Raw genomic sequence first — 22,453 nt, forward strand, 5'->3', positions numbered from 1 at the left:
CCGCTTGATTGATCGCAGGTTCACATTATTGCTAACAGGCTTCAGATGTGCCTAATCACAAGTCACGCTCCTGGGGTGTGACTGCCCTCAGCATTCCTTCTGGGTGGCAGACACAGTTTGTCAGTTTACCAACAACCTGCATTCATAACAGTTTGCTGTTTGCTCATATAGCCTCCAGTGGTATACTGAGTGGATCATGACCGTCATTCGTTCAGCCTCCAACACTCATCCACTTTGTTGGCCTGTGCCCACCCCACTTAGCCAGCCCTTCCCTGCCACCTAATTTGGAATCATCCCATGAAACTGCCTCTTCTTTGAACCCATGCCCCACCCTCTGACTCAAGCTCCTGCACTCCCAGCACTTTTGTGACCTTGGTACACTTCACCTCACCCTCGACCTGTCACTTCTTCCCTCACCCCCCACATTTTTCCTGGTCTGTCAGGGGCTGACATAGATGGGTGGAGGATGGATCAGAGGGACAAACCTACAATCAGACCTCCAGTGGGGAAGAAAAGAGGTTCTGAAATCAGATAGAGAGAGGAGACCAGAGAGTAGAAGATAAATTCAAGAAATATTTTGAAGGTGGAACTGGCAGGTCTTGAAATGTGAATGCTGTGGAAACACAGTGGTGAGATAAGCTTCCTGTCCAGAAAGTTGGGACAAACTTTGCAGATGAAGTGACATTTGAGCTAGGTCTTCTATGTGGAGGGATTTTACAGACAAGGAGAGACCATGTCAGGAGGTGGAGGAGATGGCAAGGAAGAGCATCTCTACAGTTTACATGTATAAAATGTGCTTGTAAACATTTTTAACAGTGTACAGTTGGGGGGCTATCCTAGCTGGTATTTTTTTGTTGTCTTCCATGATGCTATTAAAAAAACCATTTCAAGGAGAAAAATAATTCTGGTGATAGTATGGATATGGATAGTATGGATTGAAGGGTGGTCTGTTTGGCTATAAGGCAGTTTGATGTCTTCTGGTGGTCCCTGGCTGTATTTCAGAGCCCAAACAAACTTGAATTTCTTTCTCTCAACTGCTCTTTATGGCCCACAAACATTTATCTTATGCTTGGAACACCCCTGTGTCCTCACTGACCTCTGCAAGTTCTCATATCTCCTTTTCTGGTTGGAATGCTTTGTAACAGTAAATAGAGCTGGTGACAATGCTTCATTTTCCCAGCTGGTACCAGTGTGAAATATGTAATGTGTGAAGATGTCCTGGAAGTCCCTTAAGAGGAGAGTGTTGGACTCATGTAAAATGAGTAAATACCAATTTAAAATCAATTCTCTGAGTTTGAAGTTGTGTATCTCTGGTTTACTTACAAATTAAGGGCCAGTCAAATAAGCAATTAATGCCATGTCTGAGAGCCAAGAGGCTTTTGGGAGTGATTGTTCTGATTAGCACAGACTGGGAGATATGGACAATACACATGCCAGCTCACAATTTATCTCCACCTTGGCTGTCCCTCAGGAGCTACATGAGAGTAAAATAAATGAGATCCGTGTTCTCCACTATACTTCCGAGAGAAGTGATTACACACCAGTGATGAGTGGGCAAGAGGCCACTGGACTCGAGTGCAGAAAATCATAGCTTCTCGTTAATAAGAGCTGTAATTTTAAAATTAAAGTACCAGAGGCTCTGTACTTACCCATCTCTTTAAAGTCTTTCACTACTAGTGTCTAACAATATAACTCTTTTTAATTGTCCACAGACTTCTTGCCAGGAAGGAGCTTGGGACATCCATGGCTAGGGTGTTTCAGAGGGGTGCCTAGAGAAAAATCAAGACCCTTGAGAACTTCCTACCAAAGGGACCTCAGAGCTCAGAACCAAAGGGATAGGAATTCCCAGGCAAAAGGATTTCTAAATTCCCTTATTACTTTGCTTCTGGAAATTGCCTAAAAGTTATAGCTAAAAAGGCAGAACTGGCCTTCATCATAATTAAGAGTGAAGCCAGCCCCAGCGTGGTGTTGAGAGCTTTCCTTCCCTGCTGTGTCATGTTTCCACCTTCAGTCTTCAGCTGTTCATTCCTCTCACTGTTGACACATTGGACCATTGAGAGCTTCACACAAAAGAACCAACTTCATTTATACAAAGGCTGAAGATTGAAAGCATTTAGCATTTGAATTTTAAAAGAGTTGATTAGAGAAGACAATGATGGTTAAATTTCAGGTGCTGTGGCCCTACTAGGAGACAATATTGGTAGGCAGGAGATTTCTCCTCAATCTTAACTCTTGGTTTAAATGCCTACCTATCCCAGCTTTGCTCAAGGCAGGCCTCTATGTACCATCAGTTGTTCTTTGCCTGTTCTTCTAACAAGTGTTTTTGCAACAGACACTCTATCTTCGTGTACTCATATGTTTCATGGTCAAATTAATTTTTCAAATGTCTGCATATCTCCAAATGAAATGGTCATATTACTGAAAAAATAATTTGTACACTGAATTCAACTCCCTGGTGATTTGTCTCATTCTAGGTATACTCTGTCTTCATTTTAGATGAACTACAAATGAATCATGTCCATTTTTAAAAACAACAGCTATGGTGGGACACGGTAGCTCATGCCTGTAATCCCAGCACTTTGGGAGTCCGAGATGGGTGGATCACCTGAGGTCAGGAGTTCAAGACCAGTCTGGCCAACATGGTGAAACCCCGTCTCTACTAAAAATACAAAAAAATTAGTCAGGCATGGTCGCGGGTACCTGTAATCCCAGTTACTCGGGAGGCTGAGGCAAGAGAGTTGCTTGAACCCAGGAGGCACAGGTTGCAGTGAGCCGAGATCACGCCATTGCACCCCAGCCTGGGCAACAAGAATGAAACTCCTTCTCAGAAACAAACAACAAAAACAAAAAACAACAGCTATATTGAGATATGATTCATGTGCCATACAATTTACCCATTTAAAGTGTACAAGTCAATGGTTTTTAATATATTAATAAAATCATGCATCCCTCACCACTATCAAATTCCAGAAGATTTTCATCTCCCCCAAAAAGAAACCCTATACCTGTCAGCAGTCATACCCATTTCCCCGCTTTACCCCTCTGCCTCTGACAACCACTAATCTACTTTTTGTCTCCGTAGATTGGCCTAATCTGGATATTTCATATATAGAGAGTCATACAATACATGGCCTTTTAAATTTAGTTTATTTCAATTAACACAGTGTTTTCAAGATTCGTCCATATAGTAGCATGTATCAATACTCTGTTCTTTTTATTGCTGAATCATAGTCCATTGTATGGATGTACCAAATTCAACTGTTAAAGAGCATTTATATTGTTTCTATTTTTCAGTTATTATAAATAATGCTGCCATAAACATCCATGTACAAGTTTTTATGCAGACATATTTTTAATTCTCTTGGGCATACACCTAAGAGTGAATTTGCTGGGTCATTTGGTAGCTCTTTGGTTAACTTTTTGAGAAACTGCCAAACTATTTATCAAAATAGCTGTACCATTTTAAATTCTTATTAGTAATGTATGAGAGTTCCAATTTTTCTACATCCTTGTCAACACTTGTTCTTCTCCTTGATTATTCATTCTCAGGGTTGTTTTGGCTATTCTGGGTCCCTTGCAGTTCCACATGAATTTTAGAATCAGATTGTCAATTTCTACAAATAAGTCAGCTGAGTTCTGTTAGGGGCTGCGTCGAATCTACAGACCAGTTTGGGGAGTATTGCCATCTTAATAATGTTAGGTCTTCCAATTCATGAACATGAGATGTTTTTCCATTTATTTAGATCTTTATTTTCTTTAAAAAATATTTTGTGGTTTTAAGAGTGTATGTTTTTCACTTATTTTCTTAAATTTACTTCTAAATATTTTATTCTTTTTGATGCTATTGCAAATATAACTGTTTTCTTAATTTCACTTTCAGACTATTCATTGCAAAAGGATAGAAATATAATCAATTTTGGTATATTGATCTTGTACTCTACAACTTTGCTGAAGTCATTTATTCTAATAGTTTTTTAGTGAATTCCTTATGATTTTATAAATACATGGCTATGTCACCCATAAATAAGATACTTCTTCCTTTCCAATTTAGATCTTTTTATATATTTGCTTGCCTACTTGCCTTGGCTGAAATCTCCAGCACCACATTGAATAGAAGAGATGACTTGTTTCTGATCTCAAGGGGAAAGTGTCCAGACCAGTCTTTCATGATTGACTATGATGTTAGCTGTAGGTGTTTTATAGATAACATTTATGGGTTGACAAATTTCCCTTTCATTCCTAGTTTGTTGATGGTTTTTTTTTAATCATGAAAGGGTGTTAGATTTTGTCAAATGCTTTTTCTACATTTATTGAGATAATCATGTGATTTTTGCTTTTTATTCAATTAATTTGATAAATTACATTAATTGATTTTCAGCAGTTAAACCAATTTATATCTCTGGGATAAATCCTACATTGTCATGATGTATAATTCTTTTGATATGTCACTGAATTCTTTTTGTGAATACTTTGTTGAATATTTTTGTATTCATATTCGTAAGAGATATTGGTCTGTAGTTTTCTTATGATTTTGTCAGTTTTGGTACCAGGGTAATGCTGGCCTCAGAAAATGAGTTGAGAAGTGTTCCCTCCTCTTCTATTTTTGGAAGAGTTGGAGAAGTATTAGTATTATTTCTTCTCTGAGTGTTTGGTATAATTCACTAGTAAAAACATCTGGGCATAGGCTTTTCTTTGTGGCTAGGTGTTTTTAATTATGAATTCATCTTTTCACTTAAAATATTTGGAATTTTATTTTTAATGGGCATATTGTAATTGTATGTATTTATGGGGTACAATTTAATGTTTTGAAACAAATATATGTTGTATCATGATCCAATCAGGGTTTTTTGCCTATCCATCACCTCATGCATTTGTCATTTCTTTATGGTGAGAATGTTCAAAAGCATTTCTTCTAGCTATTTTGTTATATACAAGTCTTTATTGTTAACTATGGTCATTATACTGTATAATAGAACATCAGAAGTTATTCCTCTCATTTAATTGTAACTTTGTACCCATTGATCAACTTCTCCCCATCCTCTCCTCCCCATCCTTTCCCCAGTCTCTTGTAACTACTCTGGTAAAAATATTATTCGATTCCCTGCCTCTAAGACGTCAACTTCTCTCTCTCTCTCTTTTTTTTTTTAATATTCCACATGGGTGAAATCACGTGGTATTGGTCTTTCTGCATCTGACTTATTTCACTTAACATGATGTCCTCCAGGTTCTTCTATGTTGTTGCAAGTGACAGGATTTTATTCCTCTTTTTCGTGGCTGAATCGTATTGCATTGTGTATGTATACCTATTTTCTTTATCCATTCATCCATTATTGGACACTTAGGTTGATTCTATATCTTGGCTATTGTAAGTAGGGATGATGCAATAAACATGAGAGTACAGATATCTCGTCAACATACTGATTTCATGTCTTTTGGATATATACCCAGTAATGGTATTATTGATCATATGGTTCTTCTATTTTTAACTTTTTTGAGGAACCTCCATACTGTTTTTCATAATGGCCATACTAGTTCACATTCTTACCCATAGTGTGCAAGTGTTCCCTTTTGTCTGCATCCTTGCCAACACTTCTTTTGTGTTTTTGATGATAGCCATTCTAACTAGAGAAAGATGATATGTTTCATTTTGGTTTTGATTTGCATTTCCCTGATGATTAGTGATGTTGAACTGTTTTTTCATCTATCTGTTAAACCATTTGTGTCTTCTTTTGAGAAATGTCTGTTAAGGTAGTTAGCCAATTTCTTAATCGAGTTATTTGTTTGCTTGTTTGTTTTTGCTGTTGAGTTGTTTTTCTCATATATTTGAATATTAACCTCTTGTCAGATGTATAATTTGCAAATATTTTCTTCTATTATGTATGTTGTATCTTTGCTCTACTAATAGTTTTCTTTGCTGTGCAAAATTTTTTGTTTGGGCAAAAGTTTGATGTAATATTATTTGTCTGTTTTTGCTTTTTCTGCCTATGCTTTTGAAGTCTTATTTAAACAATTCTTGCCCAGCCTAACATTGTGAAGAATTTCCTGTTTTCTTCTAGCAGTTTAATCAATCTTTTCACTTTTTATATGTCTATTTAGATTGTATATTTTTTCTTGAGCCAATTTTATTGGTAACCTTTTTATTTTTAACCTATTTATGTCTTTGAATAGAAAAATGTGTATTTTGTTGATAGAAGATAGTTAGATCCATTATCCATTTTGCCAATCTCTGTGTAATAGAGTCTGATTTCTTTTTCATGTTTGACTACTGGCAGGTTTCAAACTACACCACTCCCCTCTTCGTTTTTGCCTCATATATAGGCCAGCTGATAAGAAAGCCTCATCATCCTTCCTTAACACCGGTGGAAAGTTTAAGCCATACAAGCCCTGACCATTCAAAGGAACCACCACCTCAGTCTCACTCCCTAACTACCATAAAATCCTAATCTCCCTGCTGTCCCAGGCTATTACTGGACCTGCTCAAGAGCCCACCAAGCTCTTCAAATAACTCCTCATTATGTAAATAATAGAATCTTGCTCTTGGTGCATGTGTAGTATCATCAGCCTTGATATCTGAGCAAATTTGGGGTGGGTGGATTCACCCTGTTTCTGCAGAGTGGCCACCACACTCTGGCTTTTGATGGAAATGTTTAGACTAATTAGATTTAATGTAATACATTTAAAGCAATTACTGATATGTTCAGATTGACATTTGCCATTTTGCTAACTATATTTTGTATGTGATATCTTTTTTGTTTCTTACTGCTTATATGTCTTACATATTTTTATATTCTCACTGCTTTCTTTACTGCTTTTATATATTTTACATTTTTGTTCCCTCATTGTTTTCTTTTATCATATTTTTGGGGTGATTTTCTTAGTGGTTGCCCAGAAAATTACAATTACCATTTTAATTTAAAATAATCTAGTTCAGATTAATATTAACTTAATTTCAGTAGTATACAAAAACTTTGTTCCAATATAGGTTTGTGCTCTTCCGCTTCCTTCATGCTATTATTGTAATATAAATTGCATCTTTACATATTATAAGCTCACTAGTGGTGCAGCTCTATATTTACTGCTTTATGCAGTTGTCATTTATATGAGATATGAGAAGAAAAGATTGACAAACAAAAAATATTTGCACATTTTCTATGTATTTCCTTATGTCACTGCTTCTTCTGGTACTATTTATTCTATGAGGTGATTTCGAGTTACTGTTTAATGTCTAACATGAAGGTTTCTTTAATATTTCTTGGCAGATCTGCTAGTGATTAATTCTTGTAGTATTTTATATTCTGGGAATGCCCTAATTTCTTCTTAATCCTTGAAAGGTAGTTTTTGTGGATTTAAAATTCTTGGTTAATGATCTGCACACTGAATATATCATCCCACTGCCTTCTGGCCTCTATAGTTTCTGATGAGAAGTCAGCTGTTATTGTATTGAGCTTCCATTTTAGGTGATGAGTTACTTTTGTGCTACTCTTTTCAAGATTCTCTCTTCGTCTTTGGCTCTCAACAGTTTGACTATAATATGTCTAGGTGTAGATCTCTGCATTTATCATAACTTGGAGTTTGTTGAACATGTTGAATATGTATATTAATGCTTTTAAAATCAAATTTGGGAAGTTTTGGCCATTATTTCCTCAAATAGTCTTTCAGTCCTTGTCTATATCTTCACCATAGGATATTTCATTTGATCCCATAGCTTTAAATGGACTCCATATACCTATGATGACCAAAGTCATGTCACCAATCCTGACCCTCCAGACATATTCAGCTGCCATCTTGACCTCTGTTTTTGAACATCTAATAGACAGCTCAAATGTATAATGAACAGAAGAGAACCATTGATTTCCATTTCCAAACCTGTCCTTCTCCCAAGACTCCCCTAATCCTTAGTGGCAACTCTATCCACCTAATTGCCCAAGCCAAAAACCTAGGAGTCACCTACAACTTCTCTCTTTTCCACAATTACCTATCTGATCCATCACCAAGAACTATTGTGTCCAAAATAGTATATTTTAGACTTAGCATCCAAACTATATTGCTAATCTGTTGACTTTTCTCCACTTCTGTTGCACCTCCAGTCCTAGGCGTCTAGACTACTATAATTCTAGTATCCTCTCTTCTAGACTACTATAATTATTCTGCTAACTGACCTCTTTGATTCTACTCCTTCTTTCTGTATAATCAGTTCTTCTTGGCAGCTAGAGTACTCTTTAAAACATAGACCAGATCAAGTTACTTCCTTGCTTGAAGCACTCCAATGGCTTTCCGCTGTACAGAAATTAAAATTAAAAATAAAAAGGAAGCCACACTTCTTACCTTGACCTGCTACACCCCATGTATCCAGCTCCTGTCCACCTCTGGGCCTCATCTCATATACCTTCCCATTCCTTCTACTCCAGCCATATTGGCCTTCTCCCTGTTCCTGGAACATACACTGGGCATGTCCACACAGGGGCCTTTGCACTTGCCAGAATTCTCTAACTTTATAGGTCACACATTACCTCCTTGCAGTCACCTTTTCTGCATCTCTAAATAATTTATATTCCCTCACTCCACTCCTTACCACTCCAAGACGTCCCTCCACTGTATTATCTTAGTTACAGATATAACAAAAACATTTTCTTGTTCATAATTTGTGATTTTACTTTCCGTTGCTCCTCTCTACTTTTACTCTTAACTCTAACATCGGAATTCCTGTTCTGTTAATGGTGCCTGACACCTACTAGGCTTCAGTAAACCGATTTGTTTTGGGGTACCATTAACATTAAACCGATTTGGGGTGAATAAGTGAATGAATGGATGCATTTTACTTTTCAGCTTATTTTAAGTGAGAAGGAGGGCTGGGCGTGAAGGGATGCAGGTCTGCCCCCTCCACAGTACATTTTCAACATGGGAAAAAGCTGCTGTCCTTCCCACAGTGACTGCATTTCATGCCTTTCTCTCTGCTTCATGGCATGTCATTATCAGTGGGAGTTCTGAAAAGAAGAAGACACAATTCTTGTTCATGGAGAAAAGTTATCTTTCTTGAGAACACATAGAAGTTGGAGAACAGCCTAAGGCAAAAGAGTTTACTGGGATGGATGGAATTGAGGGCAAACTGGCCAGCTCCATCAAAGTTCTCCAGGAAAACTTGGAAGCAATTCAAGTTTAGTAGACTGAGCTCTGGAAATTCAGATTTAAGAAGTCTGAAGCTAGGCTCAGGAATCTGAATTCTTCTAAAAGTTTCCCAGAGGATACTGATAATTGACAGGATTGGGAAACTCTTGTCTGTCTCATTTGATCCCATGGCTTTAAATGGAATCCATATACCTATAAGGACCAAGGGCCTAGGCCAAGAGACTTGGGGATGACTCAGCTCTTGATTGGTGTGTGGTAGGATTTAGATAGTTGGGAGGAAGAGGGAAGGTCAGCCCAGATAAGAACTAGAAGGAGAGGAGGAATCAAAGCTTAGAAGTGGGAGCCGCAGGGCTAGGGATAGGAAGCAGGGCGCTGTCAGCAATGGTGTCCCTCTCTCTGCCTGCCAGTGGCCCGGTACCGTGTGACTGTGTGCACAGGTGAACTTGAAGGTGCTGGGACCGATGCCAACGTCTATCTCTGCCTTTTTGGTGACGTGGGGGACACAGGGGAACGGCTGCTCTACAACTGCAGGAATAACACAGACCTGTTTGAAAAGGGCAATGTAAGTTACAGCAATGTGCCCCACTCATCCCTGTCCTCCCAGTTCCCATGTTCCCTTGTCTTCCCTGCCCTGTTAAAGTTGAGCTGATGCTGGTCCTGGGGCCTCAGCCATCAGGAGCCTCACTCTGGGCAAGGGGGCGGGGGACCGGGGAATCCCAGCAGAGCCACTGGGAGGGCACAGCAATGCCTAGTGTATTTGGTTCCTGAGTATCTGGCCCACCCTCATTCACTAACATGCATGGACACCTGTTAGACTCCTGGGACTGTACAGCAGGGAGTTGAAGAGCCACCTTGGAGGGATTATGGTCCTCCCCCACCCTTGAGCTTTGAGAAGAGAGCAGAACAGAAAGACACTGGGAAGCAGCAGCAGCATCTTTCTTACCTCAGGGGTGGGCAGAGAGGGAAGGATGCCGGGCACTGTGGACTAGAGGACCCAGGCTGGAGAAAGGCTGGGCCCCCAGGGGCCAATGTGGGAACTTGGCATTCTCCCCCATGGCATGACCACTTCAGGCATCTTGTTCATGACCTTTAGGAAAGAGAAATCAAGAAAGACCCTAAAGATGGGGTGGGAGAGCTTGCTTCTGTTGCTAGCCTCATTGCAGTTGTGTTGGGTGTTCCCCCTGTTTCCCCAACCATCACATGGGTGTTCTGGGGAGGCTGTGGAAGCAGTGGGGAAAGAGCTAGGCAAGTTTGAGGCAAACCCAGCCTTGGGCTATCTGCTTCATTCTCCTGAGCCTCAGTTTCCTCATGCCTGAAATAGGGAAAGGATGCCTATCTGTGGCTGGCTGTTGTGAGTATTAGGGGCAGTGGATGTACCATCTCTGAGGTCAGACCTGGCCCACAGCACACAGTGGATGCTAAGTACAGAGTCGTTGTTGCAGTAAAGTGAGGCCAAGGGAGCTCACCAGGGTGAAGAGATTTGCAGATGACTGCTCTGTCTCCTTCCTCTGCCACCTCTTCCTTGGTGAGGTCAGGGAAAGCCCTGGAATTCCAGTGAAGGCCTCTCTCTGAGGCCAATCCAGGCTGGCTCGATTCTTGGGATCATGGCCATTTGGAGGCTGCAGTGGCAAAAATAATCTGAGCAGGATGTTGTGGGTGGACTCAGGTTCATTTGAGGAGAGGAGGTAGCGATGCCTTTACTTCACATAACTTTAAATTTCCTCTCTCCTTCCCACCCACCCACCTTTCTCTTCAGCCTTCCCTACTCTTTCCTCCTACATCTTCTGACGCCTTTGTCCATCAATCCCACCTTCAGTGTTTCTGTCCCTGAAGGCTCCCAGGTGTGCTCATGTACACTTGGAAACTCTGTTGCCCCTACCGCAGTTATGCTGCCTCAGTGGTGGGCAAAACTACACAATTAGCAAGACCACTTAGTCCCTGTAATCAATTCTAATCATTTCCCTCCTTGGAAGGGGCCCAGTATCACTCTAGAGCAAGGAGCCAGAGGAGATTCGCCAAGGAATTAGCTCACGATAAATGATTGGTGACTGATAACAGCTTGTTTATTTTCCCAGAGGGAGCTGCCTTTTGAAAGGAGATCACAGAGAAGAGCCATTGTTTCACCAAAAAGTGCAGCTCTCAGTTGCTGGAAACTTGACATTGGATGATATTCCACTGGGAGAAATTGGGGGTGGGTGTGACCTGTTCTTTATAGGTAGCTCCTGTCCCATGTGTGAAAGATGAGTTGCCTAACCCATCAGCTGATATCTGAGCTTATGTCTTTCCTTGGTGTTTGGGTCCTGGGGTAGCCACCATCCAACTGTCATTGTGGTTTCCCCCAACAAGGCTGACGAGTTCACTATCGAGTCCGTTACCATGCGGAATGTGAGGCGGGTGAGGATCAGACACGATGGCAAAGGCTCTGGCAGTGGCTGGTACCTGGACAGAGTGCTGGTGAGAGAGGAAGGGCAGCCTGAGAGCGACAACGTGGAGTTCCCCTGTCTCAGGTACGCATTCTGCCTCCTGGTCTTTTCTCCAGCTTAGGTTATGGTCCCTGCGTTTTGGGAAGACCCAGTTCTACTACCACGACCAGCAAGCAAAACAGTGGCTTAAGGCTATAGCTGGTGGAAGAAAGAGGTGGCCTTGCTGGTGGTGCTTAGACCTGAGCCTCACATTACCCCCTCACCCCTTACAGTGCTGCTAGTTTCCTCTATTTAAGCACCAAAATGTGGGTGCTTGTTCATGATAAAATTTGGCAATTCCTGAATTTAAGTGTAAGTTACTTCAGAGAGTTAGTTGCAGATTGAATTAAACTTTTAAATCAAAAGGGTTTTTTTTTAATAGTTTTTAATTTAAATAGCTTTCTGACCATACCTCTCCCCTGTTAACTTCTTTTCAAGGTATCTTACTTTGTTTTCCTTTCTGCAATTTACTCGTGAGATAAAGTTTCCTTTCTCTTTTTGCTTAAGCATTTGGGTTCCCATTGACTTAAAGAAGTTCCTGATAGAGAGATTTTAGAATGAGCAATACCAGTGTTTTTCATGTCATCCTGGTGGCCCTCCACATTTTACGTGGCAACATCTGGAGGATGCACACTGTATGATTGATTTGGGGCCTTGGACTGACCTGGTTCTGCAAATCTTAGTTCTAGGGCTAAGTTCTATATGTAGAGATGAGTTGCTATGTGTCCACTTTATTAGGGGTGGTCCAGGGCTCTTCGAGGGTAGCTACACTGAGGACAGCCCTCCTTTGAGTGGATGAGAGTGAGTTGCACAGCTGCCCAGCAATGAGTGTGTTGCTCTTCCTTTTACCATGAACACAGATGTACTCACGTGCATGCCTGTGCATACAGGTGCACACACACAGGCGCACATCTGCTGCAGCTGAATTACTTACCACCGCACCAACCTAGGCCCAGTAGTTTCCCAGTCATGGAGGGCCACTGGGAGGGCTCCATAGGTCAATGATTGCGAAACAGATTTTGTCAATGACAAAGGGCGCTACAGTCTTCTACATATAGCCACTGTTCATATTACAAGGAATTACACTGAAAAAGTAAGTAATGTAGGCAACTCCAAGTGAGTGGCACTAACAGAGAGCAAGCCAGGCAGGCTTCCAGGAAGGGATGGAACTGCACCTGGGCCTGGAAGGGAGATCAGAGAGTGGACAGAGGGAGAGGAAAAGGGAGGGTGGGCCACCTAGGCTGAAGAAATGGCATGAGGCATGAGTAAGGGGCTGAGGGGGTGGCTCATCCAGACGTTGGCAAGGGGTGCCTGGCATGTGGGGAAGGAGTGAGAAGGCTGGGGTGGGAGAGGATGGAGTGTGAACCCTCAGTCTCCTAAGCCATAGGGGAAGTGGGATGTGGGGGAAGAGTACAGCCTCATTTCAAGTCATCACCGGCATTTTCACCCCCATCCTGGATCGGAGGCTAACTGGCTGGATGCCAGATGGAAGAGCTTGCATTGTTTTATTCCTATCCACTCAAAATATATTTATTAAGCACCTACTATATATTTACTCCCTGTCCTCATGGAGTTTATAGTCTACAGGGAAACTAGACAAAAAGCAAGTGAATAAAGCCAGAATGACACACTGTGAAGAGTGGCGTGGTGGAAACACACAACGGTGCAGGGGCTGGAGCGGGGACTAGAGATGGGGAAGGCCTGTCTGTAGAGGAACGTTGAGGCCGGCCTCCCATGGAATGAAGAGGAGAGCACCAGGGGAAAGGACTAGAGTGTTCTGGAGTCCAGCAAGACAGGCAGGTAGACAGAGGCCACTGTCCAGCAGGGCGAGGCAGCCTCTTACATGTGAGGAAGGCCGTCTGGCCTCTGGGGTTAGGACAGGGCCCAGGGAGGAGGAGGGGAGGTTTTGGGGAGTTGATGACGGCATTTGTTCATGTTCCAGGGCTGTAACAAAGCGCACAGACTGGGTGGCTTAAATGGCAGAAACATAAAGTCTCACAGTTTCGGAGGTCAGAAGTCCAAAATCAAGGTGTCAGTCAGGCTGCGCCCCTCTGAAGGCGCTAGGGAAGGATCTGACTCAGCCCTCTGTCCTCGCCCCTGGCAGCCTTGGGAGTTCCCTGGCTTGTGATTGGCCACCTTCTCTCTGTGCCTCCTCACAGCATCTTCCTCTCTATGTATCTGTGTCCAAATTTTCCCTTTTCATGAGGATACCAGTCAGATTAGATGAGGAGTCACCCTAATTACCTTATTTTAATTTGGTTACGTTTGCAATGACCCTGTTTCCAAATAAGGTCACATTCTGAGGTACTGGAGGTTAGGACTTAAATGTATGAATGGGGTAGGGTGGGGTGGGGGGACACAATTCAGTTCACCACATGGCAGCTTGGCCCTTCGTGGTGGCAGTGAAGGTGGTGAGAAGGGGCTTATTTTACACCAGAGAGGACCCTGGAGGGACAGTTCATGGGCCTTGCCCATAAGAGACAGAGAAAGAGCTAGAACTGAAAGCCCCAGACTTTTGCCTTTGATAGGTGGGTTGAAGGTCATGCCGTTTACTGAAATGGGGATCCTGGGGAGGGAGAACTGAGGGGTGGGGACAAGGTTGGACTCTGGAGGTCTAGTTGGGATGTGTTCGGTTTTCAATACAGAGTTGGGCCTTGAGAAATGAATTCAGAGAATGAGAGCATAGAGCTAAAATTTAAAGCTAGGGAACTGCAGGGGATCCTTTAGGGAGAGCGTGTATAAAGAGAGCAGCGGGCGGAGCTCTGGGGCAGGCCAGGAGAGGGAGCCCGGAAAGGGGAAGAGGAAGAAGTTGGTGTGTGCACACTGCATTGTCACATACATGGTGCTGGGGGAGCTCAGAACCAGAAGTCTAGCTGCCCACCTGCTGTGTGACTTTGACCCAATCCCTTGTCTGCTCTTCTGCACCTTCCTGGCCGGCATGTATCTTATGGTGAGGTTGAGGGTATTGCAGTTCGAAAGGAGCCCATTAAAGACACAGTGATACCGATGATGCTGATGGCTGGGCGGGAGAGGAGCAGAGGCCTCAAACACCCCGGAGTCCTCCCTGCCCCCAAACACTTAACAGTGCATGCATTTTTTAAGAAAATGGGTTCTTATGTCTTGCTGACACATGTAGTGATGACATTTGCCAACTCAGGACCCAGGGGACTTGGAAAAATCAGGAACTGGAGCCTGAGCATGCACACTGCTTCTTTCTTCACCTGAGCTGTTATTTTAACTCTGTTGGAGAGCAGGACAAACTAGGTCTGTTTATCAGAATTTCTGCTCGGATCAGGTGTGTGTGTATGTGTGTGTGTACACACACACATGCCTGTGAGCTCAGAGAAAGAGTAATAAAATCACCACCAGACTGACTTATCCTTTTAGCAACATCTCACTCTGAAACTGGGCTGAAGTGTTTGAAGCTGAAAGAAACTGGCTATATTTGGAAATATCTATTAATACCCTGAAAGTATTTAGGTAGAAACAAAATGACAAGTCATGGTTTCCTTTTGCTGCTGGGGAGGGGCTGGGGGTGGATAAGTGATGGAGAATGAGGGGAGCGCAGGTAGAATTTTCAGATGGCTGAGGGCTTGCTGACTCTCCACACTTCCCCGCCCTGTGAATGCGTGCCCAGGCCTGCTTCACAACCTTCTCCTCTGCAGTCTCCATGCCAGGGTGACCTCAGCCAGGCAGACAGAATGGGAGGCTCTTAATTGGTTGATTTCAGGGACTCTAGAAGCCCTGAGTTCCCAAATTCCCCTGTCATCAATGCCCAGGATTTCACCATTGTATCCTCATGTCTTGGAGTCTCCAATGGTTTTCTTGCGTTCTAGATTCACAGCACCAAAGCCCTTGGGAAAAGTAACAGCCTAGTTGTCGGCTTATATTTTAGTGTTAGCTAATAGCCAACTGACAGCAAGGTCTCCTGGGAATGTCGGATCTTGTGTTTTGGGAAGGAGGGTGAAAGAGAAGGTTTGGGAGAGACCACAGCATTTCCTCTGTCAGCCTTGGGGAGAGGAGTGGTCTATTAGCAGAGAGTACTGCAGTTTGGGGAGGCCTGAGCTCCATGCCAGGGAGACTATGGAGGAATTAGTGCCTTGGCTTTTACGGGCTCTGTAGCCAGGGAGTTGCCTCCCTCTCAGTAGGGTAATGGAGTGGGCTGCAAAGACCAGCACCAAGACACAGACAAATGGGAGGTGGTTTGGTTGAGAGGCAAATGTCTTGTTTTCCTCAATATCCTGGGGAACAATGAACAGTGTCTATTCTGCCATGGGCCCCATCATAAACCATCCTGAGTGCTGAAGCTTAGAAAACTCATGCTTGCATGATTGATTTCTCAGGCTGAGTCTCTATGCCCAGTGTGTAGGTGCTTTTCAGGTAAATTGCCCCATACCTTTCCCCCTGGTGGATGACCAGCAGAGAGATGGGACCGTGGCTCACTCCAACATGTTGAAGAGTCACAGCTATCAATCTGCAGCCCTGCAGGGTACAACTCCAGCTTCTCCTGGAAGGCAATTCTCATTTATCCCTGAGGACTCAGATCACTGATCCCTTCTCATTTCCCTCAACTTACTCTGGTCCAATACCTATCCTTGTCTTGGTCTTCAGTGCCTCAGCTGGTCTATCTTGTCTTCTTAAGTAGGCTGCCGACAGCCTGGACTGGGCCTTATGTATCCTAGCATATCTTCTCTTCCATCTCCCCACCCCAGAGCCCTCAGTACGGTGCCGTGAGGATGGAAAGCCTTTAGAAAAAGAGATGCTTGATTTCTATGCTAATGATGGCTTTCAGGACAGACTTTTGACAGTGATTGCCAAGGCCCTACATCATGTGACCTGTCCCCTCTCCAGCCTCCTCTGCGAGCTCTCACTGCATCCATCCACATGATCTTGTCTCAACTCCTGGAGGCTGTATTCCATCCCAGGATATGTTGTTTCCTCTGGGATACTCTTCCCTTTTCTCCTGGTCTCCTTCCAAAGACCATGTGACATCATCTCCACCCATTCCCCAAGGAGTTCCCTGCCCTCCTTCCAATCTCAGCCAAACACCACCACCTCTGGGAAGTCCTCCTTTCCCACTCCAGGCTAGGATGCTTTGCTAGATGCTCCCATAGAATCATTTTACTTTGCTAAAGTCAAAGCTCTAGGTCTCCCTAGTGACTCTGCATGAATGGGTGAAGCTTTGATCGTCTGCCTGCACCACCCAAAGAGCTAACATTCCCCCATTTGCCCACCAGGTGGTTGGACAAGGATAAGGACGATGGGCAGCTGGTCCGAGAGTTGCTACCCAGTGACAGCAATGCGACACTGAAGAGTGAGTTGTCCTGATGACTAGGTGCTGGGTGTGCCCTTGGTGAGACAGGGGTCTTCCCTCAGCTAAGCCCTTCAAGAAAACACCCACCTTGGCCATCCAAAGTGCTGGGATTAGAGGCATGAGCCACGACACCCAGCAGCTAAAGGTATATATATCTGACCTTTTCTAAGGTTAGACTGCAGAGTTTGAACCAGAGTGTCCCATTTCTGGTCTCAGAGTTACAGAATTTAAGATCCGGGAAGGAACCCAGGAGAGGAGATGACCCATGCCTGTGGTAAGGGGACCCCTCTTCCCCCTCCACAACCCCAGCAAACCCAGTTGTGTAGTCAGTGATGGAGCTGGAACCAGTACCCAGGGTATCTCTGTCTATGTCACTGTCCTTCCCACTCCAGCAAGCCCCGATTTCACCATGTGGACAGGACCTCCTGACCCCCTGCTTCCTCAGTCAGAGCCTCTGAAAGCATTTAGATCAAGCTTGTCCAATCCACAGCCTGCACATGTGTGGCCCACGATGGCTTCGAATGCGGTCCAACACAAATTTGTAAACTTTCTTAAAACATAAAGCTTTTTTTGCAATTTTTTTTTAACTCATCAGCTATCATTTGTATTAGCACATTTTTTGTGTGGCCCAAGACAATTCTTCTTCTTCCAATGTGGCCAGGGAAACCAAAAGATTGGGCATCCCTGGTTTAGCTGGAAAATAGTATAAGAAAGAGGTCTCCTTCCCAGTTTCTGCTATTACATCTTTCAGCAAGAAGAGAAGCCATTTCCTCAAGTGCCCTTGGGTGGAACTAATGGAGCTGATCTAGTTCCAGGGCTGGACCCCAGGCAGGGTGTGCTCAGCTGACTTTCTCCAAATCCTTCTTCCTAGTGGGAGGACCCTACGGAGGCAGTGAGTGGCAGGCCTGGGAGTGAGCATCACTCACTTTTCCAGTGCTTCCTCCTCTTTGCCCAAGATACACACACACCCAGGAACAAGCCTGGAGGACTTGGGGGCTTGCCTTGTATTATTTCAGGACTCATCTTTTCCTCGGGTGTTTTTATCCCTGAAGACAGATAATGCAGACCTTCCTGGCTGATAAAATGGAGTGACACCCTTATGGTAGCCCAGTGAAAAGCAGGGGGCTTCAAGAGGGCTTCACTCCTGGCTGGCGACCTCTTCACTGTTGCCATCTTACACCAAACACATGACCTTCTGAGGCTCAGATTCCTTGCTTGTGAAACTGAGGTCAGAATCCTTAGCAATAATACTGTGTGTATAATACTCTAGACAATGTCTGGAAAGATCGATCCTTCCTTTGTCTCAGTTTCCTTGTCCACTGTCAGAGAAGCTAGATCAGATGATTGTGGGAGATCCTTTCAGGCTCTTACATTTTGATGTTCTTGCTTGTGATTTACACACTTTCCTGCTCTCAGCCCATTCACACCTTCTGGAGCAGACAGAGAACCTACTAGAATTCTGCTTTTGTGGTTGAGGAGACCTCACAGAGAAGGAAGGAACCCCTGCCCCAAGTTGCAGGGCTGCTTAGAGCAGGAGCCTGGATTCTCAATTCCCAGCCTGTGTTCCCCACAAGCTTCCAGCTCCAGGCTGCCCTCCTATACAGGCATCCTGCTTCCTGTCACCCCCTGCACTAACCCCTTCCCTTCCTCCCTCTGCTTTGGGCTGTTCAGACTTTCGCTATCACATCAGCTTGAAGACTGGGGATGTCTCTGGGGCCAGCACGGATTCTAGAGTCTACATCAAGCTCTATGGGGATAAATCTGACACCATCAAGCAAGTTCTTCTTGTCTCTGACAACAACCTCAAAGACTACTTTGAATGTGGCCGGGTGGACGAATTCACCCTTGAGACCCTGAACATTGGAACTGTAAGTCTCCTTCCCAAGACCATGTGACATCATCCCACCCATTCCCCAACACACATTCACACATGTGTCCACACATATGTCCACACACGTGTCCACACATATGTCCACACACAGACACACACACACTCGTGTACATAGGGGTAAACATGTTTTGAAGAAAAAAAGCCCACTTGGGAATAATGAGTGAGGTATGTTGTTTTTCAGCTGTGACCTAGAGCAGCTGAAGATATGTAAACAGTGGTGATGCTTCCAGAGCCTTTTTGGGGCTGGAATGTGTATTTTTAGTGGCGTTACCTCAACATTTTATTTACCTACATATCCAGGACCAATGTACCTGGGTCACAGACACTGGAGGAGACACTGAATGCAGGGAAGGAAAAGAGAAGGGAGGACTAAGAAAAGGGGCTAAAAATACTTCCTAATTTCAAACTTGAATGTGCATCAGAATTGGGTCCAGGAAGCTTGTTTCAGTGCATACTTTTGGTCCACACCTGAGAGATTCTGCCTTGGGAGATGGAACCCAAGAGCCTCCAGATCAAGGCTCCAGTTATCTCTGCTGCAAGAGGTCTAAGCACTTCATCAAAGAGAAAGCTGAACAGCAAAGCAGCAAGGACAAACTTTAATCAGTAATCTACCACCGCAATCAGGAAAAGAGGCCAGTGTGAACTGAACCCAACTTAGGTTTGTGCAGAGGTTTGCAAGCCTCTTTAAAGGGAGGATGAGGGAATAGGGGGAGGGTAATCAGGGGCTCAGTAGAGTCAGGGGAAAAACACAAAAAGCAGTAATGGGGAGGTCAGCCCATGTGGGTTGTGGAACCCGTCTGGGTTTGCTAACTGATGCTTTATGGTATGAGGGTCCTATCCTACAAGAGTCTGGCAGACAGAAGCCCTACCCTCAGGTGCTGGCTGGAACCAACGTAAATTATTTTGACAGCCTTGAGTTTTCTAAGGCAGGTACAGTAAGGGGGATTAGGGTCACCCTAGGGATGTGACCTTGAGCTGTTAGAAACTATGTTAGTGTTTTGTTCAAGTCTTTATAGGCCAAGATTGAGGCTCAGTTGAGAAAGGGTTCAGGAGCCTGGCTAGAGTTTGGCCAAGGTAAGAATCTTCCTTGACATCGCCTGGAGAAACACAGTTCTAAATCTTAGACTTGAGGATTGAGGATGTCTCTAGAAATGACTGAGCTGGGATTTGCATTACTACCTGCTGCTCCCAGGGTGTGGCTTGGTGGAAATGGAGATGGTAAAAAGCCCTCTACCTGGAACCTCATCTTTCCTGCCCCTTCCATCTCAGGGAGTCCAACCCTATTTCAGGTCCTAGGAATCTCTTCTCTCATCAAAACTCACTCAAGGGAAAGATCTCATGTCAGTCATTTATACCTTGAGGTTAATGAACTTAAATCAGTGTTTTCGTTTATCAAAATGTATTTACATTTTAAGCTTAATCAATAATTGCAGAGTGAAAATGCTGTTCCCTTTACTAAAGGATTTTGGGCAGCAGCTGGCGTGTAAATGAGACCTCTAGGAAGAGTAGGGCGGCAGTGGGGGGGCATTTAAGCTTCTTCCTGAGTTTCTGAAATCCCCTCAACAAGCAGTGAGGCCAAGAGGTTGAGAGCACGGGCTCTGGCTGCCAACTGCATATTTGAGACCCATTTCCACTTACCTGCCATGTGTAAGTTATTAAACCTCTGTTTGCCTCTATTTTCTCGTTCATAACAACATGGGATCCTAATGGGGTTGTTATTAGCATTAAATATGTGAATAACACCCACATGCTCATACTAAGTGCTCAGTAAATGCTACTGGACAATTAGTCTATGTCAGGTGTGAAGTGTTGTAGAACTGAGCTAGTGCCTGCCCTTAGGGAGCATCCAGTTATATGAGACACCTACCCTGTCTTTACTCTTTCAGCCAATCCCTCCCTGGGACTTTCACAGTCCTGGCACCACAGAAGAACAACAAAACTCTTCCCTGTCCCTTGACATGCACCCAGAGGGCTCTCAGGCTTTGTAAGCTTAGCTGGTTTTCTTCTGACAATTCCATGGGACTGGGATGCATGCACTTAACTCTGACATTGTTGCCATTACCAGCTGCAAAGAGGCACTTAGGACTCAGAAGAGCAATAGCAGGCCTGCATGGACAGTTTTCTAAATCTGGCCTTTTGGCACCAGACTCACGGCTAACGTCACCTCTTCAAACCATCACAGAGAGAATCTGAGGGCTGCAAGGGTTCTCAAAGGCCATCTGATAATTCCATCTGATGTTAAAACTGCTCTGTATACAGCATTTCAAAAAGAAAAAAACATAAAAGCAATCCAAACATTGAAAAACCAAGTACATATAAGGATGGTGATATGATCATCTGTGCTCCCCTCTATGTTGCCCATGGGGGCAAAGATGTTAAAATGCAAAATCACAAAGCAATTATAGAGTGTTATTGGAAAAAGAAAAGTGTTCCTTGGGTCCAAGAGTGAGAGGAATTGGTTACAGAACCACAGAGTACTGAGAGGTTGCCTGCATAGTCTGTCACCTTCAGGATGGGTATGTTGAAGAAATGCAGAAATATATACAACTGTGTATTGTTCAAAACCAAACCAAATCAATAACACAGTGATTGTAAGGTGATGGCAAACATTTTAAACATTTGCTTTCTCATGTGGCCATGACCTAATGTGATTAAGTACTAGTGGAGCTTTCAAAGTTCTTGTCACCTCCACTCCCCTCTTGTTTCTCACCACGGCCCTGGGAGGTGTGCTGGGCTTAGGAGGAGAGAATGGTGGCTCCAGGCAGGTGAGGTGATGCCCTGGCCCCCTAGCTGGCTGATGGTGGGGCAGGAATGGGACCCCAACTCTTCCATGGATCTTCCCTCTCCTGGGGACTGGAGACCTGGGTTGAGTAGTGCTGTTTTTGCTGGTGTTTGGGAGGTAGGGATGGGGGCATGGAGGTTTCTACACACTGGCTCCTTGCTCACCCTCACTCGGGTTTCCTTCAGATCAACCGGCTGGTGATTGGGCATGATGGCACCGGCATGCATGCCAGCTGGTTCCTGGGCAGCGTTCAGATCCGTGTGCCCCGTCAAGGCAAGCAGTACACCTTTCCCGCCAACCGCTGGCTGGACAAGAACCAGGCTGATGGGCGTCTGGAGGTGGAGCTGTATCCCAGTGAGGTGGTGGAGATCCAGAAATGTATGGAGGAGGCTGTGGTGGGACCACCCATTGTTTCCCATGGGGGGATGGGGCTGAGGGGAAGGAGGAGGGACCATGGAGCAAAGTGGGTCTTGCTGACAAGTGCTGCTGGTACGGTCCTGCAGGGAGGAACATGGGGGCTTTCACTGCCTCTGGTACCATGGTTCTCGTAGGAAAGAAGGGCTCATTTTATAGATGAGGAAACTGAGGACCCAAAGGATGAAACACTTTTTTCTGGACTAAAGGCAGCAGATGACTTTATTAGGAAATGAGCACTCTCAACCCTGTGTAGGAGTTTGAGACCTAGTTCATGTCTTCTGCTATGAAGACTGGCTGAGGTGATAAAACTGTTTATTCATTCATTTATTCAAAAAAATACACAGTCAGCCCCCCAAATCCGTGGGTTCTGCATCGGTGGATTCAACCAAGGATCAAAAACATTTGGAGGCCAGGCACGGTGGCTCACGCCTGTAATCCCAGCACTTTGGGAGGCCGAGGTG

General features: G+C 44.2%; 1 protein-coding gene across 12 annotated transcripts in view; it reads left to right on the top strand.

Moving 5' to 3' along the window:
- LOXHD1 (lipoxygenase homology PLAT domains 1) overlaps window positions 1-22,453 on the top strand; it is a 183,971-nt gene that overhangs the window by 68,913 nt on the left and 92,605 nt on the right. For 8 of the 12 annotated variants that reach the window (XR_006693827.3, XR_012427094.1, XM_015439979.4 and 5 more), the window contains 5 exons: window positions 9,534-9,688; window positions 11,473-11,633; window positions 16,826-16,902; window positions 18,574-18,770; window positions 21,761-21,953. Coding sequence is in view for 9 of the 12 variants with exons in the window: in XM_015439979.4 (XP_015295465.4) it covers window positions 9,534-9,688; window positions 11,473-11,633; window positions 16,826-16,902; window positions 18,574-18,770; window positions 21,761-21,953 (783 nt within the window). In the remaining 3 variants the exon portion in view is untranslated. The remainder of the gene's footprint in view (window positions 1-9,533; window positions 9,689-11,472; window positions 11,634-16,825; window positions 16,903-18,573; window positions 18,771-21,760; window positions 21,954-22,453) is intronic. The other 4 variants (XM_074022393.1, XM_045377632.3, XM_074022394.1 and 1 more) reach the window with 4 other exon arrangements.

This window comes from Macaca fascicularis, chromosome 18 (assembly GCF_037993035.2).
Source record: "Macaca fascicularis isolate 582-1 chromosome 18, T2T-MFA8v1.1".
Lineage (NCBI taxonomy): Eukaryota > Metazoa > Chordata > Mammalia > Primates > Cercopithecidae > Macaca > Macaca fascicularis.